We start from the raw sequence: 26439 nt of genomic DNA on the forward strand, positions 1-26439 counted from the left end.
GTTCCCAGGTGTGCATGCGCACACATGCAAGCATACACACAGCGTCCATTTCAGTCTCTGCTGTCTTCAAGTCTTTGCTTCAGGCACCCCAGCAACAGCAGAGAGCAAGGCTCTACTGTGTTTCCCCATGTTGCTCCGCTGAGCTGGATTTTCTGGGACAAGGAGCAGACTTCTCCAACCCCCTCCCTCCTACCCAAACACCCTGCAGGGCTCACATAGACAAGAATGGAGGAGTGGGACTGGGTTAGAGTCTTTACGTTGAATATTTATGAGCTGAGAAATAGAGGCTCTGTAGAGACAGGGACAGATGCTTCCCCCTCATGAGTGTAAGGGAGGAAACATTTGCTAGGACTCCAGGTCTCAGAAAATTTCGGGGGTGATTTGAGGAGGGTCAGTCTATCATGTCCTGATCTAAGTCAGTGGCTCCCAAAATGGGATGCCCCCGCAGTAAAATGTTGCTGAGTCAGCAGCCTCAGACCTACTGACTCAGCAACTATGAGAGTACAGCCTGCTGCTGCTGCTAAGTCACTTCAGTCGTGTCCGACTCTGTGTGACCCCATAGACGGCAGCCCACCAGGCTCCCCCGTCCCTGGGATTCTCCAGGCAAGAACACTGGAGTGTGTTGCCATTTCCTTCTCCAACGGGTGAAAGTGAAAAGTGAAAGTGAAGTCGCTCAGTCGTGTCCGACTCTTCGCGACCCCATGGACTGCAGCCTACCAGGCTCCTCTGCCCACGGGATTTTCCAGGCAAGAGTACTGGAGTGGGGTGCCATCGCCTTCTCTGAGGGTACAGCCTAGCACACTGCTTTCTAACAAGCCCTCCAGAGGGTTATGATGCCTGCCATGGTTGGAGAACCACTAGATTAGAGGATATGCTCAGACACAGTGAATTTGCCCAGAGTAGAACATGGCAGAAGATGAGATACTGGAGAAAGTAAAGCTTAAAACCCAGCATCATCTTGCAGAGGTCACCAACTATTGCAGACAGGGCAGGTAAAACAAATCCTGACTGCTGTCCTCAATTACTGTCTGCTCCTCCAAAATACTGCCCTGTGCTCCTAACCTGGCAACTCCTGTGGATTAGTTAGACCACCTTCAGGCCTGAAAAAGAGGCCTGGGTTATGTTGACCCAATACGTTTATGGAGTGTTTATTTCCCATTTGGGCAAAGGCCCCTTTCAGGGAATTTATAACCTTTGAAACTTGAAGAGGACTTCCCTGTAACTCCATTTCTCTCTCACAAATTTATGTCCTCAATTGTGATTAACAGGAAAAAAAAAACAGCATTCACTACAAATGGCGGTTTATTCTGTTATGTGTGTGACAAGGCAGAAGATCAAGGGCCACTGACCCACAGGGAAGAAATCAGTAAAGATGAAAGTCAAATGCAACTATGAGTTTTCTGTTTAATTACTCAACTTGACAAAAGGTTTAGTTTCCACTCTCAGTCAGAGTGGCTTTTAAAAATACAATTTTGATAACGGCAGCCCTTTCCTTGGTGATGCTGAATGAAGAATAAATGCCCAAATCCTGACCCGGACCACAGCTCACCTCCACTCACCCTCTGGTAGCAGCCAAGCTGGCCTTTCAGCTCTGTGACAGACACTTGGCCCTGCAGGTCTTCATCTGCCTGCAGTGCAGTAGACCTGAGTTCGATCCTTGGGTCGGGAAGATCCCCTGGAGAAGGTCATGGCAACCCACTCCAGTATCCTTGCCTGGAGAATCCCATGGACAGAGGAGCCTGGCAGACTACAGTCCATAGGGTTGCAAAGAGTCAGACATGACTAAGCGACTAACACACAAACAGCAGGTCTTCAAGCCTGCTGTTTCTGCTTTGTGCTGGGACTACTCTCTTCACTAATCTTCATCTAGACCAGCTCCTGCTGCTCACCCCTCTCCACTGTACTGCTGGACATCACTTTTTTCCCCAGGAAGCCCCTGAAGCTCCCCTTCCCCTCATGTTTCGTGCTGTGTGCTCCCCAAAGCACATTCGTTTCTTCTTAGTGGTATTTCTCTCTCTCTACTCCAAGCGCTTTTTCCTTCTGTTCCCTCCTCTAGAACACAAGCTCCAAAAACACAGTTGCTGTTCAGTTGCTCAGTTTTGTCCAACTCTTTGCACCCCCGCGGACTGCAAAGTCGTGTCCGACTCTTTGCGACCCCATGAATCGTAGCACGCCAGGCCTCCCTGTTCATCACCAACTCCCGAAGTTCACTCAGATTCATGTCCATCGAGTCAGAGATGCCATCCAGCCATCTCATCCTCTGTCGTCCCCTTCTCCTCCTGCCCCCAATCCCTCCCAGCATCAGAGTCTTTTACAATGAGTCAAATTTTTGCATGAGGTGGCCAAAGTACTGGAGTTTCAGCCTCAGCATCATTTCCTCCAAAGAAATCCCAGGGCTGATCTCCTTCAGAACGGACTGGTTGGATCTCCTTGCAGTCCAAGGGACTCTTAAGAGTCTTCTCCAACACCACAGTTCAAAAGCATCAATTCTTCGGTGCTCAGCCTTCTTCACAGTCCAACTCTCACATCCATACATGACCACAGGAAAAACCATAGCCTTGACTAGACAGACCTTAGTCGGCAAAGTAATGTCCCTGCTTTTGAATATGCTATCTAGGTTGGTGGTAACTTTTCTTCCAAGGAGTAAGCGTCTTTTAATTTCATCGCTGCAGTCACCATCTGCGGTGATTTTGGAGCCAAAAAAAATAAAGTCTGACACTGTTTCCACTGTTTCCCCGTCTATTTCCCATGAAGTGATGGGACCAGATGCCATGATCTTCGTTTTCTGAATGTTGAGCTTTAAGCCAACTTTTTCACTCTCCTTTTTCACTTTCATCAAGAGGCTTTTTAGCTCCTCTTCACTTTCTGCCATAAGGGTGGTGTCATCTGCATATCTGAGGTGATTGATATTTCTCCCAGAAATCTTGATTCCAGCTTGTGTTTCTTCCAGCCCAGCATTTCTCATGATGTACTCTGCATAGAAGTTAAATAAGCAGGGTGACAATATACAGCCTTGACGTACTCCTTTTCCTATTTGGAACCAGTCTGTTGTTCCATGTCCACTTCTAACTGTTGCTTCCTGACCTGCATGCAGATTTCTCAAGAGGCAGGTCAGGTGGTCTGGTATTCCCATGTCTTTCAGAATTTTCCATAGTTTATTGTGATCCACACAGTCAAAGGCTTTGGTATAGTCAATAAAGCAGAAATAGATGTTTTTCTGGAACTCTCTTGCTTTTTCCATGATCCAGCAGATGTTGGCAATTTGATCTCTGGTTCCTCTGCCTTTTCTAAAACCACCTTGAACATCAGGAAGTTCACGGTTCACATATTGCTGAAGCCTGGCTTGGAGAATTCTGAGCATTACTTTACTAGCATGTGAGATGAGTGCAATTGTGTGGTAGTTTGAGCATTCTTTGGCATTGCCTTTCTTTGGGATTGGAATGAAAACTGACCTTTTCCAGTCCTGTGGCCACTGTTGAGTTTTCCAAATTTGTTGGCATATTGAGTGCAGCACTTTCACAGCATCATCTTTCAGGATTTGAAATAGCTTAACTGGAATTCCATCACCTCCACTAGCTTTGTTCATAGTGATGCTTTCTAAGGCCCACTTGACTTCACATTCCAGGATGTCTGGCTCTAGATGAGTGATCACACCATCATGATTATCTGGGTCATGATCTTTTTTGTACAGTTCTTCCGTGTATTCTTGCCACCTCTTCTTAATATCTTCTGCTTCTGTTAGGTCCAGACCATTTCTGTCCTTTATCAAGCCCATCTTTGCATGAAATGTTCCCTTGGTATCTCTAATTTTCTTGACGAGATCTCTAGTCTTTCCCATTCTGTTGTTTTCCTCGATTTTTTTGCATTGATCGCTGAAGAAGGCTTTCTTATCTCTTCTTGCTATTCTTTGGAACTCTGCATTCAGATGCTTATATCTTTCCTTTTCTCCTTTGCTTTTTGCCTCTCTCCTTTTCCCAGCTATATGTAAGGCCTCCCCAGACAGCCATTTTGCTTTTTTGCATTTCTTTTCCATGGGGATGGTCTTGATCCCTGTCTCCTGTACAATGTCACAAACCTCATTCCATAGTTCATCAGGCACTCTATCCATCAGATCTAGGCCCTTAAATCTATTTCTCACTTCCATTGTATAATCATAAGGGATTTGATTCAGGTCATACCTGAATGGTCTAGCGGTTTTCCCTACTTTCTTTAAGTCTGAATTTGGTAATAAGGAGTTCATGATCTGAGCCACAGTCAGTTCCTGGTCTTGTTTTTGTTGACTGTATAGAGCTTCTCCATCTTTGGCTGCAGAAAATATAATCAATCTTGATTTTGGTGTTGACCATCTGGTGATGTCCATGTGTAGAGTCTTCTCTTGTGTTGTTGGAAAAGGATGTTTGCTATGACCAGACCTCCATTTGTTTTAGATTTTTCAAAAAGATGTAGGAACTTCCTTGGTGATCCAGTGGCTAAGACTCTGCCCTCCCAACACAGGGAGGATGGGATTGATCCCTGGCCAGGGAACTAGATCCCACATGCACAGCCAAATAAATAAATGTTTTTTTTTTTAAGATGTAAAACATTACTGATAGACTTAAAGTACTCTATATACTGCTCCCTGATCTCATTTCCCTTTTTTCTCTCTCCAAAGGTAATCTTTACCCTAAATTTGATGTTTATCATTCTCATGCTAGTTTTTATACTATCACTACGTATCTGTGGGCTTCCCTGATGGTTCAGATGGTATTCTTTCTGCCTGCCAAGCAGAAAACACTAGTTCGATACCTGGGTTGGAAAGACCACCTGGAATAGGAAATGGTAACCCACTCCAGTATTCTTGCCTGGAGAAATCCATGGACAGAGGAGCCTGCAAGGCTACAGTCCATTGGGTCACAAAGAGTTGGACATGACTGAGCAACTAGCAATTTCACTTATATATCTATATATAAACACACATTTTTCAAACTTCATATATATCTGTCATTTCACATCTTCTTTACTTTGCTCAACATTACATTTTTTATATTCACTCATGTTGATACAACAGCTCTAGGTCAGTGGTTCTCAACTGCAGGAATCACTTGGGGAGCTTTAAGTAACACCAATGTGTGGGCTCTTCACTCAGGGATTCTGATGTCATGGATGTACAGTCAAGTTGAGAGCTACAGTAAATTAGTTCCATATATTCTTTTTTATTACTGTATAGAAGATTTTGGGTTTCCCTGGTGGCTTAGACAGTAAAGAATCTGCTTGCAATGCAGGAGACCTGGGTTTGATCCCTGGGTCAGGAAGAGCCCCTGGAGAAGGGAATGGCAACCCACTCCAGTATTTTTTTTTTTTTTCACTCCAGTATTCTTGCCTGGAGAATTCCATGGACAGAGGAGCCTGGTGGGCTATAGCGTATGGGGTCACAGAGTCGGACATGACTGAGTGACTTACACATACACACGTATAAGATTTCATAGTATGGGTTCTTGACAACTTATGTGCCCATTTTCTGGTTGATAAATTGTCTCCTTTTTTTTTTTTTCCTATTTCAAGCAATTCAGTAATGACCATTGTTGTGCTAGTCTCTCTGTGATAGCGTACATTCTTAGAAGCTGAATTGGAGGATCAAAGGTTGAGCTTTTTCAACTTTAGCAACCTTACCATATTGATTTTCAAAGAGTTCATGGCAATTTACACTCCCACTATTTCTCAGCCTGTTTGCCAATATTTGATATGATCACACTTAAAAAAATGTTTCCCAATCTTATACATGTGAAATCATGTTTTATTTTAAATAATATTTCCCTCAGTACAAGTGAGGCTGAGCTCTGGAGTTTCTGCTTCTGTGAATTATCTTCTTCCTATTTTTCCATTGTTCTTTCCCTTATCCCCCCTCTCTTTCTTCCTCTGGGTCATAGCTCCCGGTTTTTGAATTTTGCAATTGCCTGCACATTGATATACCATGGCTGCCAATCCAGAAACGGCTGTTGAAATGGAATTTGGGTGTCTTCCCAAAGTGATACTGAGCACACCGCAGAGTCCCTGGCCAAGTCGTCTGGTGGTTAGATTGGTTCCTAATGCTCTGATCTGTACTTAGGTCTCATAACTCCTGAGCTCCAGGTAATGGGTCTGCAGCTTACCTTTCTCATCTTCTCTCAAGAGGAGTAAAGTAGGGAAGCTCCATCACAGTTCTGGCTTCAAAAACTGAGACTGGCTCTGGTTCCCTGGATTTCATGACTCACTTTTAGACTTTGCTCCCATCCTCTTTGGGCCCTGTTCACTGATGGTGTTTCTGTCCTATTTCTATTCCACGAGATACCCATCATGGTTCAGAGCCCAGATAAGCCTTTTGTTTTTCAATTTTTATACTTTATTATTGTCATGGATGTGTAGTAGAAGTGCAAGGTCAAAGTAAGAACTTATTACACCATCTGGACGTTATATTTTCTGTTTCATGATGAACACTTAAAAAATTTTACTCTAAAACCTAAATTCACAATTAAGATGATGCCTTCTTCCAATTCTTCTTTTGCAAGTAGAGGAAAAGGACCAGCATAGCCCAAAGTCAGGCTGGATGGCAGAGAAAACTGGATTTTATTGATATTGCTAAACCATTCAATAAGCAATCAGCTATATAAATCTAACAAGAGCTATCACAACTCTAAGGTCAGAACCAATGGTAACTTTCATAGAGACACACCTGGAAAAGTGTGATTTACCTGAATGCTTTGTGTTTTTGTTCCTTGATAATTTTTTGGAAGCAACTGTTTCCAGAAACTTTCCTTTGAATAGTCAAAATACACAGCCATTGGTGAATTATTCTGCTGAAGATTAAACCATACCTATTAAAACATTAACACAGAATCAGCGTAGGCCCATGGGAGTACAAAGCCCATAGTGGGTTACAGTCTTTCTACCCAGTGAAGTGGCAGAAACCAAGGACAGCTCTGAGGCAGGAGGTGCAGAGAATTGCAGGGGCATGTGAACATAAGCCTGCTCATTGGTTCTCAGCCCCGGAGGCACTACGGAATCACCTCAAGGAGCTTTGGGGATGGAAGATTTCCTTGGCCCCACACCCCAGGGATTCTAACTGAACATCTACGGTTTCTTCAGTGTCTCCACATGATTCTAATGTATAGTCAGGGTAGAGAGCCACAAGTTTGACTCCTGAGGAGAGAACTCAAAATCTTCCCTCCTCACCCAATACACTTACGTTTTCACCATCAAACAAACAATCTACACCTTGTAACGGACAAAATGGGTCAAACTGCTTATGACACTGTCCAGTTAATGGATTCCAAAGCAAATATTCATCAGTTTCCTGAGTTAATACATACGCCACGGGCCCCTGTCCAAAGAAAGAGTTAAAATTATTTCTGGTGGATGATTGATTTAACTCATTTTTGTATTGGAAATTGTAGTGTAAGCATATGCTATCTCTGACTTTTTACAGATAATATTATCAATCACCTTATAGATTCTTTATTCTGTATGATTTATCTATTTATTGGCCATGCTGCACGGCTTTTTTCCCTGACCAGGGACTGAACTCAGGCCACAGCAGCGAAAGCCCAGAATCATAACCCCTATGTCATCAGGAAACTCCCTGGTATCTCTGATCTTTTAAAAGCCTTTTTTAGAATATTTACAATTTCTTTGAAAAGGGAAAAGCCAAAGCAATAGAAATCCACAGGCCCAAGCTATCATGAGGGTTCAAATGAGAGAACTTATGAGCCAGTGTTGCCGCCCTCATAGCAATAAAATATGTTGTTCTGATGAAATCAGTATATGAAGAACATTTCCTAATAGTTAGTGCTAATGCATAGGGGTACTTTTGTATAACTCACACAAAGGTGCTATATGGATTAGCCCTGCTTTAAGCAGAATATATTTAGAGATCAAGGGTGAACACCATGTAGAGTTATGGTGTTAGTCCAAGGCTCTGAAAAGCTAGGTGAAGTTAAAAAGCCATCAAATTAATTTTGAGAACAAGATCTAGAATTAGAGGCCAGAGAGAAATTAAACAAAAAACCATTTGAGGAATAAAAGTAGTCACTATGTTACTATTTTGCTCTGCACATACTTTTGAAGTGTAAACCTTTCTTATTTAGCAAAAAATAAAAACCTCAGGTAATGATAATAATAACTGCTTAACATTTATCATTTACGTACCTCAGGTTCTGTACTCAGTGCTCATGCTAATTTTACTTAATTTCTCACTTTAATTAATTCCAATTTCTGTGAGGTAGGTATGATTATCATGCCCACCTTTCACATGAAGAATAAGAGGTTAACCACATGTCTAGGGTAACAGTAAATAGCATTATTCCTTTGAGCGGGGGCTTCCCTTGTGGCTCAGCTGGTAAAGAATCCTCCTGCAATGTGGGGAGACCTGGGTTCAATCTCTGGGTTGGGAAGATCCCCTGGAGTAGGGAAAGGCTACCCACTCCAGTATTCTGGCCTGGAGAATTCCATGGAATGTATAGTCCATGGGCTCGCAAAGAGTTGGACACAACTGAGCGACTTTCACTTTCACTTTGAGGGGGTAGATAAGTGAGGCTCAGAAAATAAATAAGGCTGAGATCATACAGCTAGTAAACATTATTAGTGAAGTGAAAGTTGCTCAGCTGTGTCTGACTCTTTGTGACCCTATGGACTGTATGTAGCCCGCTAGGCTCCTCTGTCCCTGGGATTTCCCAGGTAAAGAGGCTTCACCTCAACCACACAGCCAAGGTGAACTGTATAGGTAAGTGCTGACACCCAGTGTTGACTCACAGGTACAAATACAAATGTTTGTTAAAATACTGTTCACTGTTTACTGCCATCTAGTGGTGCTCAAAGCTACAGCAGAGCGATCACATGGGGAAATTGGCCATAGATTTTGGACAGGGAGGCCTGGCGTGCTGCAGTTCACGGGGTCTCAAAGAGTCGGGAACTGAACTGAACTTTCAGCTAACAAACAGGACACAGAAATAATCAGTTTTGCAAAGGAAATACAGAGAAATAAATGATCGTGACAAAAAAAAATCTGGACTTTTTAAACGCTTACAATATAGTTCATTTTATTAAATAGAAATAGAGTCCTAATAAGGCAGCTTTCTGGAGGTTTGATGGGAAATAGATGGGGAAACAGTGGAAACAGTGTCAGACTTTATTTTGGGGGCTCCAAAATCACTGCAGATGGTGATTGCAGCCATGAAATTAAAAGACGCTTACTCCTTGGAAGGAAAGTTATGACCAACCTAGATAGCATATTCAAAAGCAGAGACATTACTTTGCCGACTAAGGTCCATCTAGTCAAGGCTATGGTTTTTCTTGTGGTCATGTATGGATGTGAGAGTTGGACTGTGAAGAAGGCTGAGCGCTGAAGAATTGATGCTTTTGAACTGTGGTGTTGGAGAAGACTCTTGAGAGTCCCTTGGACTGCAAGGAGATCCAACCAGTCCATTCTAAAGCAGATCAACCCAGGGATTTCTTTGAAAGGACTGATGCTGAAGCTGAAACTCCAGTACTTTGGCCACCTCATGCGAAGAGTTGACTCACTGGAAAAGACTTTGATGCTGGGAGGGATTGGGGGCAGGAGGAGAAGGGGACGACAGAGGATGAGATGGCTGGATGGCATCACTGACTCGATGGACGTGAGTGTGAGTGAACTCCGGGACATGGTGATGGACAGGGAGGCCTGGCATGCTGCGACTCATGGGGTCACAGAGAGTCGGACACGACTGAGCGACTGAACTGAACTGAACAGATAATTAAGCTGTACAAATTAGTGAGTTTCTGGCCCATTTCTTGCACAATTAAAATTTGAGCAGTGAAAAATAGGGAGAGGTACATCTTAATTATCTTAAAATATAATTCTAGGAACATATAAAGATGATGATGGTGATGATGGTTAACAACCACTATGTAACTATTGCTACATCACCAACCCCCATCACTTATTGAGCATTTTCCATAAACCAGATACTGCTCTCAGTGTCATATATTTACCACATAATTTAGTATTTCTAGTAACCCCATGTTGTTCAGTCGCTAAGTCATGTACAACTCTTTGTGACCCCATGAACTACATACAGCATGCCAGGTTACTCTGTCCTCCACTATCTTCCAGAGTTTGCTCAAACTCATGTCCATTGTATCAGTGACACTATGTAACCATCTCATTCTCTGCCACCCTCTTCTCCTTTTGCCCTCAATCTTCCCCAGCATCAGGGTCTTTCCCATGAGTCAGCTCTTCACATCAGGTTGCCAAAGGATGGGAGCTTCAGCTTTCGCATCATTCCTTCCAGTTAATATTCAGGGTTGATTTCTTTTAAGATTGACTAGTTTGATCTTCTTGTAGTCCAAGGGACTCTCAAGAGTCTTCTCCAGCACAATTTAAAAGCAAGAGTTCTTCCGCGCTCAGTATTCTTTATGGTCCAGCTCTCACATCTGTATGTAACTACTGGAAAAACCATAGCTTTGACTATACAGACCTTTGTCGGCAAAGCGATATCTCTGCTTTTTAATACACTGTCTGGGTCTCTCGTAGCTTTCCTTCCAAGAAGCAAGCATCTTTTAATTTCATGGCTGCAGTCACTGTCCATAATGATTTTGGAGTCCAAGGAAGAAAATCTGTCACTGCTTCCACTTTTTCGCCGTCTATTTGCCATGAAGTAATGGGTCTGGATGCCATGATCTTAGCTTTTTAACACTGACTTTCAGGTCAGCTTTTTCACTCTTCTCTTTCAGCATCATCAAGAGGCTCTTTAGTTCCTCTTCACTTTCTGCCATTAGAGTGGCATCATTTGCATATCTGAGGTTATTGATATTTCTCCCAGTAATCTTGAATCCAGCTTGTGATCCATCCAGTCCGGCATTTTGCATGATGTACTCACACACAGAAGTTAAATAAGCAGGGGGACAATATACAGCCATGTCATATTTCTTTCCCAGTTTTGACCAGTCAATTGTTCCATGTCCAGTTCTAATGCTGCTTCTTGACCCGCATACAGGTTTCACAGGAAACAGGTAAAGTGATCTAGTATTCCCATCTCTTTCAGAATTTTCCACATTTTGTTGTGATCCACACAGGCAAAGGCTTTAGCATTGTCAGTGAAGCAAAGTAAATGTTTTCCTGGAACTCCCTTGCTTTCTCCATGATCCAACAAATGTTGGCAATTTGATCTCTGGTTCCTCTGCCTCTTTGAAACCTAGCTTGTACATTTGGAAGTTCTCAGTTCACATAATGCTGAAGCATAGCTTGAAGGATTTTGAGCATAACCTTGCTAGCATGTGAAATGAGCACAATTTTACAGTAGTTTGAACATTCTTTGGCATTGTCTCTCTTTGAGATTGGAATGAAAACAGACCTTTTCCAGTCCTGCGGTCATTGCTGAGTTTTCCAAATTTGCTGCCATGAAGTAGCACTATTATTTGTACTACTTTACAAAGAAGAAAAACAAAAGGAAGTCATTCTTTACATTGTGGAAATTTTGATGAAGCAACATTATTCTCCTAAGTAAATATTTGTTTGCCTATGAAATTTCCTAATTAATTTGTGAAAAAATGGAAACTTGGAGTTGAAGTCTTTAAAACTTGCAACTGAAAGCTAATTAATTTTGTTTGCTGCTGCTGCTGCTGCTAAGTCGCTTCAGTCGTGTCCTACTCTGTGCGACCCCATAGATGGCAGCCCACCAGGATCCCCTGTCCCTGGGATTCTCTAGGCAACGATACTGGAGTAGGTTGCCATTTCCTTCTCCAATGCATGAAAGTGAAAAAGTCAAAGTGAAGTCACTCAGTTGTGTCCGACCCTTAGCGACCCCATGGACTGCAGCCTACCAGGCTCCTCCGTCCATGGGATTTTCCAGGCAAGAGTACTGGAGTGGGGTGCCATTGCCTTCTCCCAATTTTGTTTACACTATTTAAATATTAAGTCCAACACTTACTTCCAACACTGAGGTTCCTAGAAGGACCAAAGCTTTCTTTCCAAAATACAGGAAGAAATTACAGAGAAGTATGGCATGCTCCTCCTTATTTCCAATAGCTAAACTGATGCAGCGCTAAGGTGAAACAAAACAAAGACAAAAAAAAAAAAAAGGGAAGGGAGGGGAGGAGAGAGAGTTGAGTAGTGCAAGCATCCAGCAAATTCAGGGCCCCTCCACGCCCTTACACACACATTTTTGCCAGGTCACTAAGATGACTGCAAAGCCTAAAACTCTGACACACTTTTCCTGTTAAAACATTAGGGCATTAGAAAGAGAGAACATTAACCTGGAACATAAGGGTCACCTTTATTATGGGACAATTAATGTGAATACTTTGCGACCCAATAATTTTATCATCCAAAATGAGGCAGCTTTTTTGGGGGACAAATACCCTGGGAAAACAGGGCTGAGCACCAAAGAATAAATGGTTTTGAACTGTGGTGCTGGAAAAGACTCTTTAGAGTCCCTTAGACAGCAAGGAGATTAAACCAATCAATCCTAAAGAAAATCAATCCTGGATATTCATTGGAAGGGCTGATTTGAAGCGAAGCTCCAATATTTTGGCTACCTGATGTGAACAGCTGACTCACTGGAAGAGACCCTGATGCTGGGAAAGACTGAGGTCAGGAGGAGAAGGGGACAAAAGAGGATGAGATGGTTGGATGGCATCATTGACTCAATGGATGTGCGTTTAAGCAAACTCTAGGAGATGGTGACGGACAGGGAAGCCTGGCATGCTGCAGTCTGTGGGGTTACAAAGAGTTGAACATGACTCAGTGACTGAATAACAAAATTGGCTAATATTTTAAGGAACTTCATCTGATAGGAAATCACCTGTTTTTGGAGGAAAGAATCCTTTGGTCAATGGAGTCACTCTCTGCCCTGTACCAATATAATGCTCTCAACTTAGAAGAAGAGATCTGAGTTGGAGCCCAATCAAGAAAAGTGATGGAAACTTCCTTAACCGAAAGACCTGAACAGCAGGGGTAAGTGTAATCAAATGCGGAGTGCCTAGTAAGGCAGTTGCAGCAGGGGAGAAAAAGCACAGCACAGGTGGCAGACCTGCGGCCTATGATTCAGCTCCAGTCTATAGGTGTGTTTTGCTTGGCCCCAAAATGCTTTTAAAAATTGGAAGATCACACATACAACTCTGAATTTCTGGATTCTCTTGAAGAATCAAAGGATCTAACAAAATATACGGGCCCACATGTGCATACGGCAATACTGTGTTGCTGCTTAGTAGCAGCTGCAACACGCAGACTCGGCTGCACCATTTAGACTGGACACGTGCTTCCGTTTCCTTAGTCCCAGAGAAAGGGCTGTGGTGGCCAGGGAGCTTGGGGAGGGGGAGCTCAGGAGCTCTCAGAGTGACTATTTACCAGTCAGTCGGGCAGTGTTTCAATGGTTTAACAACAGATGTGGCCACATTAGTACACACTGGCTGGATGTGATGGTGAGGGATAGAGGTTAAGAAGAATGGTAACACGGCTCTTCTGAAAGATACGTGTGATGAACAGGAGAATGAATAGCAGAACATGAGCAGTCTTCAATGTCAGGCTAAGGAGGTTCCCCTGACTGCATCTCATAAGAGGAGGAGGGAATGAATGAGTAGGTAACTAACATTGGAAAAGACTCTGAAGCTGGGAAAGATGGAAGGCAAAAAGAGAAGACAGCAGCAGAGGACGAGGTAGTTAGACAGCACGATAGCATCACCAGCTCAAAAGACATGAATGTGAGCAAACTCAGGAGGTCGTGAAGGATAGAGAAGCCTGGTTGCTGCAGTCCAGGGGGCTGCAAAGAATCGGATACAACTTAGCGACCAAACAACAACAACAAGGTAACTAACATACTGTGTTCTAGCTGCCTATCCTTTCAAAATCCCTCTATGACACAGATGAGGAAAGTGAGGTCTAATGAAGCTGAATAACTTAAGGTATCAGGTATCAGGTGGTTGAAGTAGGATTTGAACCAAGGTTTGCTTGAAGACTGTATGTTGGGTAGAGGAAATAACTCCTGTGACGATTTAATTAGTCATCACTCAGGGAGTTCCCAAGTCCAGAGTTCATGGCAATGGGAAGACACCAGCCAAAAGGAAGCCTGTGCCGGTTGTGACCTGTTGATTATGAGTACCGTTTGGCTTGGAGGGCACTTGGAAGCACTGGTATTTGCCAGAATGGTTATTTTTATAGTTATTTTTAGCTACTTTAGAGGCCATCTTTCAATGTTCTGCAGGATTGTAACACATTCTGATTAGTTTGAAGACTCTCAGAAGAGTCTAGAGTTAATATACATCTCTTTGAGTTTTACCAGATTTGACCCACTGGGTCCTAAAACAAACTACATGCTTGTGTCTCTCTTATTCTCATTTAGCAGAAGGCAGGGTAACTAACCTATTAAATTAGTCCTGTGCTCTCTAAATCCATTTCAGCTCAAATCCAGCCTCTAAGCATTCTAGATAAGTGCAAATTTACCTTTTCATTCAAGGAGATTAAACTTGGGATGTATATATATAGTGTGTGGGTATAGGGCCAGTGTATATTTAGTTTAGGCCAACTAAATGCGAGAGTTGGACTGTGAAGAAGGCTGAGCACCGAAGAATTGATGCTTTTGAACTGTGGTGTTGGAGAAGACTCTTGAGAGTCCCTTGGACTGCAAGGAGATCCAACCAGTCCATTCTGAAGGAGATCAACCCAGGGATTTCTTTGGAAGGAATGATGCTAAAGCTGAAGCTCCAGTACTTTGGCCACCTCATGCGAAGAGTTGACTCATTGGAAAAGACTCTGATGCTGGGAGGGATTGGGGGCAGGAGGAGAAGGGGACGACCCAGGATGAGATGGCTGGATGGCATCATGGACTCGATGGACGTGAGTCTGAGTGAGCTCTAGGAGATGGTGATGGACAGGGAGGCCTGGCATGCTGCGATTCATGGGGTCGCAAAGAGTCGGACATGACTGAGCGACTGAACTGAACTGACTGAACTGAACTGACTGAACTGAAATATAATTTAAGGTGAAATGGAAGAAGTGTTCTAATTAGGATTGGCAGATTTTGGGGAGAGGGATGGGATGCCTAAAGCAATTTAAATTTCAAATAAATAGTTTTTAGTTTAAGTATGTCCCAAATATTGCATGGGAACCAGTCTAAATACAATTTTAATCCAAGTGCCAAGGAAGCTCTTCATTCAGATATGGGAAAACTAGGGAAAGCTTCTGGGAAGTGGTGGTATTTCCCCCTAGACTTCTGGGTCTAACCAGCTCTATAGCGAACAAGGCATATTTCATATTTCTCTCTGGAGAATGTCATAATGTTGTACTCCTGGAATTCCTGCTGAATCTGAATATTCTGAGCTACTTAAAGAGTTGAACAAGATTTTTGGTCTTTAAGAATTATTTCTATGGGTTGTTATAGAGCTGAATGAAAAGAGTGTATTAAATTATTAAATGCCTTCAAACTGCATCAGGAAAGCTACTACATAAGTGCATAATATTTTTGAAATATTTCTTTAAAAGAAAAGCAAACATTATACATTTAAATTTGTAAATTGTAATTGGTTACCTCTGATGTCATCCATATATCAAAACCATCATTTTCATCCAGTGCATCAGGCATAATGGGAATCAAAGATACAAAGTGAGCAACAAGGTCCTAAAATGATATTAACTAAGATTTATTAAGAGCATACTATATGCCCATCACCAAGCATAGTGCTTTACATGCATTATCACCAAATTTAGTATATCCTACAAGCCTTTGAAATACACACTATTATTAATTTTATTTTACAAAAGAAGAAACAAGCTTAGAGTGCTAGATAACCTGCCCACACTAACACACTAACATAATATATGGGTCACACACTAACACAACATATGGGTCTCTGGGAATAAGCCCATTAGCATGACTCCAGACCATGTATAATAATCATTACATTTCACTATAATAAATCAAAAATTTTAATGTGATACATTACATGTATACTTTAAAATATAACTGTTTAAGAAAATTGAAAAAAACGTGTAGAAGAGTAGCAAAAGTTTGATTTTCTTTCAGGTTCAAAATCCATCAGAATTATTTTTATTAATAAAATCCAGTTATAAGTTGCTGAAGCAAGAAGATATTGGTGCAGCCTATTTTTACAAACAACAGAACTTCTGTTGTGGCCTCCTACCCCTATAGGGCTGGAGATAAGGACTCAGAGTTAACACAGGCAGTTCACCAACATTTTCACTGATTTACAGTAGCTACCATATATGCACTACTATGACCTCCTACACTAATCGTGTTTCTGACTTCATGCAGTTAATTAAACACGGCTCACAATTTCTGATAAGCAAAAGAGCTAGGATTTTTTTCTACTTTTTTTTAAAAGACAAAGACTGTCTTTAAAAGAAATCTGAGAGCATCATTATCTCCTTGGACTTTTGGTATCAGGAAATAGGAAAAGAAGAAACCCAAAAGCAGAGTGCAGTAAAATGTGATCTAAATTAGGACTTTTGATTTTGGCTTAAAGAATTCAGGTGAGAGCTTCATCCTGGAAGAATAATATAAATATTCTAAGGAGAGTCAATTGAGTCAATCAGGCCTGAATAAATAAAAGGTATAAATGATTTTTCATAGATGTCTGTTAATCAAAGCTTTTTTTTTTCCTTAAAGGGGAGACTAGATTTCTGCTTTCACATTTCACTTTCTCAAAGTGAAAGAAGCTATCTCCTCTTCTGAGTTCATAATGAACACCTGTACATGTCTCTTTTGTCAGCTGTTAAATAACAGATATGCATAAAGCCACAGAAGGTGAGAAGTGTTATGTTGGCCGTTTACAGAGCAAAAGATAACATAGCCTCTTCACAACAAGAAGCAATCCTTAGAAGGACACAATCTCTTTAGAAATACAACTTTCAATTCTGCCTGAAAATCAAAGGAATTTTTCTGCATCATTTTTCAAAGTCTGACAGAAAGATTTTGAAGTTGGTATGGTTGCATGAAGTGATGTGGCAACAGTGACCTTCAGTACACGTGGGCAGAGTGAAGGGCAACAGGAGGAAATGTTTTCTTCCACCAGACACTCAGGAGCACACATTGCAACACAGATGGTATCTCTCTCAGGAAACTGTCTCCGAAGATAAAGCAATTTTAATAAGAAAGTTTTACTCAAAGTTAATATTAAAAAATAAACCAATTAAAATAAATATAAATTTAGAGTGATCAAAATGTTCTAAAATTTACTGTGGTGATGGCTGCACAACTTGGTGTATATAGTGAAAACCACTGAATTATATACTTTAGAAGGGCAAATTATATGGTTTGTGAATATCTCAGTGAAGTTACTAACATAAATATCACTTACAAGTCTTGCATTAGAATCATGAAGAAACATATCCAGGAGTTGTTGAGGTGGATTCAATGCCTTGATGTATCTTATCACTAAGATCTGTATCCCTTCATCATTAAAAACAGTAGTGGTGATTCTTCGTTTAGGAAATAACGCCTTACAAGCTTTTGTAAAAATCCGTGCTCTCTCCAAAACGTCTATTTGATCTGAAAACTAGAATCAAGTTCAAAATATTTCAACTTGCTACCATACTGTTCCCACCAACAAATTGAACCAACATTTATTTTTGTCATCTTTGAAATTAACACTCCTTTGATAGTATATCTGAAAATAATTCAGTGGAAAGCCTACCTTGTCTAGTGCCGGACTACAGATGGCATATGATATTTGAGGTTCAATAGTAGCAAAAATGTTTAAGAAGGTACATTCTTTTAAATTCTGTCCATTATAATCTTCTTTAGGAGACACATAAGTCTTACTCCAAGTATACCCAAGCAAAAAGGGTGGAATATTTACTTGAAATGTTCCGCTAATCTGAAAGAGTATATGAACAGAATGGATTCTGCATGATGGAAATAAACATCAGTCAAAGATAGCTCAGTTCAGTCTACTCCATTGCAGGAAATGGGCTTGCATGGGTTCATGCTGATTCGACTAATAGGGACTTGCAAAGAATGATAAAGTTTTCCATGATGGTCTGCTCACAAGCAACCTTGACACCCTGGGTCCCTCTGTAATATGTAGTATGTGGAAAAGGCAGAAGTAAGAAAGGGATGAAATGAGAAAGCAAGTTAACATACCAGAGTGATAGAAACTCTTAGAGAATCAAATTTAAGCTCAGAGAAAAATGCTAAAAGACCATGTTACATTTTGCACTGGGTCTGGAAAGAAAAAAAATGGAACAGAAGCAGAGATGACCCAAAGTCCACTGGAGGAGGGACCGTGTGTGTATATGTGTGTATGTTTGTGTGTGTGTGAGGAGATAATTTAAAATAATAACTACTACTACTAACAACATAACTAATATTAATAGTTATTAAGCACCTACTATGTATAAGGCGGAGAAGGCGATGGCACCCCGCTCCAGTACTCTTGCCTGGAAAATCCCATGGGCAGAGGAGCCTGGTAGGCTGCAGTCCATGGGGTTGTGAAGAGTTGAACACTACTGAGCGACTTCACTTTCACTTTTCAATTTCATGCACGGGAGAAGGAAATGGCAACCCACTCCAGTGTTCTTGTCTGGAGAATCCCAGGGACAGGGGAGCCCGGTGGGCTGCCATCTCTGGGGTCGCACAGAGTCGGACACGACTGAAGCGACTCAGCAGCAGCAGCAGCATGTATAAGGCATTCTTCCAAGTGCTTGATACAGATCACATTATTCAATGAGGTAGACACCACTAATCTCCATTTTATAGAGAAGGAAATGAGTTCAGAGCATGTGAGGAAATTGTGACAGGCCACAGAGCCAATGAGTAGCAGGGCCAGGATCGCAATGCAGGCGAGTCTTCCTTTGAAGCTCAGGTTCCTAACCACTTCTCTATCCTAGCATCTGGCCTGAGACTGAGAAGTAACTGCAGGGATTACAACAGGAAGCCCTATACCTCCGACAACTTAAAATCTCCCTTGCTCTTTATCTGCAGCACCTGTATTTGTAACGTGCTCCCACGTGACATGCTGTGATTGCATAGAATCCTGGAATCCATGGTTACGAAGCAATGTCATTATTCAGAAAATGTATGAATCTTGAATTATGTAACTATTATAAACAAATATGAATGTTGCTTTAAGACCTATGGTTAGCTGTCCTTTTCTTCATCAATGAACACTAAAAATATATGAAATAAATTTGTGGGTATCTCCTAGAGATGGCTAAAATCTTCAAATACTCCAACACCTAAGAGGCACTTGCATACAGGATCATTTCAACTGACTTATCAACCTGCCGATCAAAATCTGACTCAAAGAAAACAGTAAGTGTTTCTATTAGCCAGAGACAAAAATTTAGAGTTAGCAAAGAATCATTTTCTATTACCTCAGATTGTTGTAGGAGAGCAGAGAAAGGGAAGACAATGGATCCAAGCCAATTCTTTCTTATATATGAATGAGCACTGCAGCTCTTGAAACAGCGATCCTATTAAAATAAATGTTTTCTATTACTATTCTACATCATGTGATGAATAACTTCACACAAACTTGCAGGTAAGTATAATAAATTCTCTTTCATTTTAAAAAGAAACCAAAGAGTAAATAGAAAAGTTTTTTTCTCACTTTCAAAAGTTTCTTTAAAAGATAATTGACTATTTAAAGCAACAATAATGACCTGTTGCAGAGTTTATGACATAAGTAAAAGCAAAATATATGATAAAATAATACTAACACAAAGCATAGGAGTAGAAACAGAAGTGTAATAATATCCTCTCCTTACACTGTATGTGGAGTGGCATAATATTATAGACTGTGATAAGTGCAGTAATATATAATAAAACCTAGAGTAACAATTAAGAAATTTAAAAAGTACAGCTAATAAGCCAATAGTGAAAATAAAGCAGAATAATAAAAGTACTTTATTAATCCAAAAAAGGGAAGAAAAAAAGAATAAAAAACAGATGGGACAAGTAGAAAGCAAACAGGAAGATGGAACCCAGCCAAGTCAATAATTACACAAAACATAAATACCCATTCATTGAAAGATAGAGGTTGTTAACTGAGTAAAAAAGGAAGACCCAAGACTATACACTGTCTAAAGTAAACTCATTTTACATATAAAGACACAGATTAAAAGAAAAAATAAGAAGAAAAGAAAGGAAAAGATACACCATACATACAAACACCAATGAAAAGAAAGCCGAAGTGACTATACTTATAACATACAAAGTAGATTTAAGAATTAAGAAATGTAGCCAGGGATAAAGAGGAATATTTCATAATAATAGAGCAATCAATTCATGAAGAAGGAATATAATCTTACCAGTGTGTGTGTGTGTGTGTGTGTGTGTGTGTGTGTGTGTGTGTGCTAAGTTGTTTCAGTTATGTCTGACTCTGCGTGACCCAATGGACTGTGGCCCTCCAAGCTCCTGTGTCCATGAGGATTCTTCAGGCAAGAATAGTGCAGTGGGTTGCTATGCCCTCCTCCAGGGGATCTTCCCTACCAAGGGATGAAACTTGAGTCTCTTACGTTTCCTGCATTCGCAGGCAGGTTCTTTACCCCCAGCGCCACCTGGGAAGCCCTGTAACTCTAATAAAGAGTTATAAAATCAGAGCTAAAAAACATGACACCAAGAGCAATTCATTAAAAAATGCTCAACATCATTGTGTGTCGTTACTTGCTCAGTCATGTCTGACTGCGACTCGCCAGGCCCCTTCGTCTATGGAATTTTCCAGGCAAGAATACTAGAATGGGTTCCCATTCCCTTCTTCAGGGGATCTCTCCAACCCAGGGATCAAACCCAGGTCTCCTGCATTGCAGGCAGATTCTTTACCATCTGAACCACCAGGGAAGCCATCCAACATCATTAGTCATTCAGTTCAGTTCAGTTCAGTCACTCAGTCGTGTCCGACTCTTTGTGACCCCATGAATCGCAGCACACCAGGCCTCCCTGTTCCTCACCATCTCCCGGAGTTCACTCACACTCACGTCCATTGAGTCAGTGATGCCATCCAGCCATCTCATCCTCTGTTGTCCCCTTCTCCTCCTGCCCCCAATCCCTCCCAGCATCAGAGTCTTTTCCAGTGAGTCAACTCTTCTCATGAGGTGGCCAAAGTACTGGAGTTTCAGCTTTAGCATCATTCCTTCCAAAGAAATCCCAGGGCTGATCTCCTTCAGAATGGACTGGCTGGATCTCCTTGCAGTCCAAGGGACTCTCGAGTCTTCTCCAACACCACAGTTCAAAAGCATCGATTCTTCGGCACTCAGCTTTCTTCACAGTCCAACTCTCACATCCATACATGACCACAGGAAAAATCATAGCCTTGACTAGACGGAACTTTGTTGGCAAAGTAATGTCTCTGCTTTTGAATATGCTATCTAGGTTGGTCATAACTTTTCTTCCAAGGAGTAAACGTCTTTTAATTTCATGGCTGCAGTCACCATTTGCAGTGATTTTGGAGCCCCCTCCAAAATAAAGTCTGACACTGTTTCCACTGTTTCCCCATCTATTCCCCATGAAGTGATGGGACCAGATACCATGATCTTAGTTTTCTGAATGTTGAGCTTTATGCCAACTTTTTCACTCTCCTCTTTCACTTTCACCAAGAGGCTTTTTAGTTCCTCTTCATTAGTCATTAGGAAATGCAAATTAAAACTATAATGAGGTACAACCACAGGCTTTTTAGAATGGCTAAAATTTTCAAGTCTGACTACATGCTTGTAAGAATGTGAAAGAACTAGAAGTCTCATACAGTGCTGGTAGAAATAAAAAATGGTACAATCACTTTGAAAAAACAGTTTGTTTCTTAAGTGTCCACTTACCATATGATCCAGTCATTTCACTCCTATGTATTTACCGTCCCCCAAATTAAAGCATTTGTATGTAAGACTTCTACACAAATCCTCATGGTAGTTTTATTTATAATAGCCCTCTCACCCCTGCCATAGAAAATCCACTTGTCCATCAACAGGTGAATATTTAAACATACAATACAATGCGTGTTTTCAACAGACTACCACTATACAATAAAAAGTAAAGAACTATTTGATAAATAACACAACATAGACAAATCTAAAAATAATTTTTTTCCCTGAAGGAAAGCTGCCATGCCAAGGAAAAAAGAGTGAAAACTGTATGATACCATTTCTATCAAATTCCAGAAAATATAAACTATAGTTACTGAAAGCAGATGAATCGTTTCCTGGGGTAGGAGGAAGGAAGGGAAAGATGGAGGTATTCTAACAGGACAGAGGGAAACCTTTGAGAGTGATGCATATATTCATTGCCTTGACTTTGATGATGGTTTCATGTATATATATATATGTCAAAATTTGTCAAAATACACACTTTATGTGCAGCTTACTGTATGCCAACTACTTCTCAGTAATGCTATTTTTAAACATTAGAGACAGTGTAGTGGGGTATTGGGCAAAAAAAGGTTTGGCATTTACTGCCAACACCACTAACCCCACTGGCATTTACTCTGTAACTCACTTCACTTTTAGCCATTTACATTTTTCATTTCATCAGTCAAAGTGCTGAAATAGGGGGAATATGGGAAAGGTGTTAGAGAATAGTTCTTGGGATAGGCATGTTGCTTGTTTGAGTTAAGACTGACATAGGCAACAAACTGCTCCACAGTACTTGTATATACTTATATCCACTGATTTTTACTTGTAATTAGGGAAGATGAGAGCAGTTGGGTTGAGTTTAGGAATCAAGAAGAGGAGAAAGGACAATGAAGACACGGAAAGGGTTGGTGCACACTGAACCCCACTAGGTCCCTTGTCCTTGGTTTGGCCCCTGATGATTAGGGTCAGTGGCTGGAGAAGCTCTTCTACTGTGAGATTTTGTGTACAAACACTATTGCTTTAAAGTCTAGATACACAATATGTGATATGGATTCAGAGAAAATAGGCCCATGTTTGTACAGAATCCAGTGCCTCTTGAGTATTCAGAAGTTTGATAGCTTTGGGCTCAAGGATAACTGGAGGGATAACACCCTTGGCACAGATGGTGGCATCATAATCAGGGGCAGTGTCAACAGTGCTGGTGGTGAGATTCTTTTCGGTGGCTTTGAGAGCTTTGGGGGCTGAGTCAAAAGAACACACATACTGACGACTATAGCTAACAGTCATGTCTAAGCACAATTATGAGGACTCCTCGGAGGCTTCCAGAAAATTTTGCGAGGGACTGGTGGAGGTTTTGTGAGTAGAAGGTAGAATAAGAATAAGACCTTAAATTATTGATGTTAATGTGATTTCTTTTAAATCTATAAACTCAAAATTTCTGTTAATATTACAGATATACACTATTAATCTGGGCTGAAGTAAAGAGCTAGGAAAAAAGAAGGGAGATAAAAAGGACAATTCATTGTAGTTTTCCCCATATACTGTCTTGCTTTCTTCTTCATTTTGTGCTTTTCCATCAACCACCTTTCCCTTGCTGTCATAATTATGGATCATGTTGGCTTACTGCCAAGAAATAATGGCATCAGTTAGATAGCATCACCAGCTCAGTGGACATGAATCTGAACAAACTCTGGGAGATAGTGAAGGACAGGGGAGCTTGGTGTGCTGGAGTCCATGGGGTCACAAAGAGTCAGACACAACTTATTGACTGAACAGCCACCACAACAAAGTTTAACATGGGCCATTTCTTGACTAAGAAAATTCACTGAATGGTCCTCTTGCAGACAGTCCAGTTTAGAAATGTAAAAACCTTGCAAAAGAAAATGTAATATATTCTGGCTCCCATTTTAATCTGATCTCTCTTTTCTTCTAAGAAGAACAAATGCCAGGGAGTTCAGGGTCATAATAGACAATATTGAGATTCCAGTGATCACATGCCAGCTAGGAAGCCATGGTATTCAGTTTCTAAGCCCTGGATGTGTTGCTACCATTTACTTGAATCTGGGAAAGCACTGAAGTTTAAAAAAAGCTACCAGTACACCTGATTCCTGTCTGTAGTTCATAGCCATTGCTTTTGAGATTTACCTACATCTCAGTAAACAATGTAAAGCACCTTAATGTATATACTTTTACCGTAGTATATACATTCAGTATATATCATAGTATATATCATAGCAAATATGCTTAATGCAGCAAACCTTGAAAATATGCTAAAGCTTCGCTACCAGGAAGTTCACATGTAGATATAAGGTTCAACTGCAGAAACCTACTTTCCCCAAATTCTTGGTATATTTATCCCTCCTCTTCCTATGTGTGGTTTATGATCTCTGTTATTTTTGAACTGACTTGTCACATGTCTGATTTTATTTCATGTTGTTCCATATCCCTTTTAGAAAATGTTGTAAATAGACACTGCATCTAAAAGCAAATTAACAAATATGTTCACAGACTTCATTCAGTCTGAACCTAGAATTATTTCAACATTGATTATTATAATTTTTCTACTTTACCTCATGCTTTTCAATAATCATTTCATCAAAAATGTTGACATATATATTATCTTTTATTTTAGATAAACTTGAGAAGTTACAATCATGTCCTGGTAAGCTGTAAATAAGAAAACAAATTCAGATGCTTAATTGATTTTATAAAATCATTATTCATAAAGGACTATAAAATTACCTGTGTTATTTTCTTTTATAAAGTGTAAGCTAAGAAAAGCTATGTGTTTTCAAGATGACTGTTATCTTTCATTAGACTCAATATCAAAAAATCTACAGACAATAAATCCTGGAAAGGATGTAGAGAAAAAGGAACCCTCCTACACTGTTGGTGGGAATGTAAATTGGTACAGCTACTATGGAGAACGGTATGGAGGTTCCTTAAAAATCTAAAAATAGATTTGTATATGACCCAGCAATCCCACTTATGGGCACATACCCAGGTATGCGCACACGCGAAGTTTCTTCAGTCATGTCCAACTCTTTGTGACCCTATGGAATGTAACCCACCAGGCTCCTCTGTTCATGAGATTCTCCAGGCAAGAATACTGGAGTGAGTATCAGTTCAGTTCAGTTCAGTTCTTCAGTCGTGTCCGACTCTTTGCAACCCCATGGACTCCAGCACGCCGGGCCTCCCTGTCCATCACCAACTCCTGGAGTTTACTCAAACTTGTGTCTATTGTGTTGGTGATGCCATCCAACCATCTCATCCTCTGTCGTCCCCTTCTCCTCCTGCCTTCAATCTTTCCCAGCATCAGGGTCTTTTCCAATGAGTCAGTTCTTCGCATCAGGTGGCCAAAGCATTGGAGCATCAGTCTTTACAATGAATATTCAGGATTGATTTCCTTTAGGATGGACTGGTTGGATCTCCTTGCAGTCCAAGGGACTCTCAAGAGTCTTCTCCAACACCACAGTTCAAATGCATCAATTCTCCAATGCTCAACTTTCTTTATAGTCCAACTCTCACATCCATACACGACTACTGAAAAAACCATAGCTTTGACTAGACGGACCTTTTTTGGCAAAGTAATGTCTCTGCTTTATAATATGCTGTCTAGGTTGGTCATAACTTTCCTTCCAAGGAGCAAGCGTCCTTTAATTTCATGGCTGTAGTCACCATCTGTAGTGATTGTGGAGCCCCCCAAAATAAAGTCTCTCACCATTTCCATTGTTTCCCCATCTATTTGCCATGAAGTGATGGGACTGGATGCCATGATCTTAATTTTCTGAATGTTGAGTTTTAAGCCAACTTTTTCACTCTCCTCTTTCACTTTCATCAAGAGGCTCTTTAGTTCTTCTTTGTTTCCTGCCATAAGGGTGGTATCTGTATATCTGAGGTTGTTGGTATTTCTCTCAGAAATCTTGATTTCAACTTGTGCTTCATCCAGCCCGGCATTTTGCATGGTGTACTCTGCATATAAGTTAAATAAGCAGGGTGACAGTATACAGCCTTGACGTACTCCTTTCCCTATTTGGAATCAGTCTGTTGTTCCATGTCCAGTTCTAATTGTTGCTTCTTGACCTGCATACAGATTTCTCAGAAGGTAGGTAAGGTGGTCTGGTATTCCCAGGTCTTGAAGAATTTTCCAGTTTGTTGTAATCCACACAGTCAAAAGCTTTGGCATAGTCAATAAAGCAAAAGTAGATGTTTTTCTGGAACTCTCTTGCTTTTTCGATGATCCAACGGATGTTGGCAATTTGAACTCTGGTTCCTATGCCTTTTCTAAATCGAGTTTGAACATCTAGAAGTTCATGGTTCATGTACAGTTAAAGCCTAGCTTGGAGAATTTTGAGCATTACTTTGATAGTGGGTGAGATGAGTGCAACTGTGTGGTAGTTTGAGCATTCTTTGGCATTGCCTTTCTTTGGGATTGGAATGAAAACTGACCTTTTCCAGTCCTGTGGCCACTGCTGAGTTTTCCAGATTTGCTGGCATATTGTGTGCAGCACTTTCACAGCATCATGTTTTACGATCTGAAATAGCTCAACTGGAATTTCATCACCCCCACTACCTTTGTTCGTAGTGATGCTTCCTAAGGCTCACTTGACTTTGCATTCCAGGATGTCTGGCTTTGGTGAGTGATCACACCATCG

At 40.9% G+C, this 26439-nt stretch overlaps 1 protein-coding gene across 3 annotated transcripts in view; it reads right to left on the reverse strand.

Annotated features, from left to right (window-relative positions):
- Positions 1-24375, reverse strand: part of CC2D2B (coiled-coil and C2 domain containing 2B) — a 30098-nt gene extending 5723 nt beyond the window's left edge. For 2 of the 3 annotated variants that reach the window (XM_005698268.2, XM_005698267.2), the window contains exons 1-7: positions 24355-24375; positions 19319-19417; positions 17302-17499; positions 15513-15602; positions 11919-12032; positions 7202-7336; positions 6708-6830 (exon numbers count right to left, since the gene is read on the reverse strand). In XM_005698268.2, the coding sequence (XP_005698325.2) occupies positions 6708-6830; positions 7202-7336; positions 11919-12032; positions 15513-15602; positions 17302-17499; positions 19319-19417; positions 24355-24375 (780 nt within the window). Of the gene's footprint in view, positions 1-6707; positions 6831-7201; positions 7337-11918; positions 12033-15512; positions 15603-17301; positions 17500-17637; positions 17817-19318; positions 19418-24354 lie in introns of those variants that run through there. The other variant, XR_001917300.1, reaches the window with a different exon arrangement.

Source organism: Capra hircus, chromosome 26, assembly GCF_001704415.2.
Source record: "Capra hircus breed San Clemente chromosome 26, ASM170441v1, whole genome shotgun sequence".
In the NCBI taxonomy this organism is placed as follows: domain Eukaryota; kingdom Metazoa; phylum Chordata; class Mammalia; order Artiodactyla; family Bovidae; genus Capra; species Capra hircus.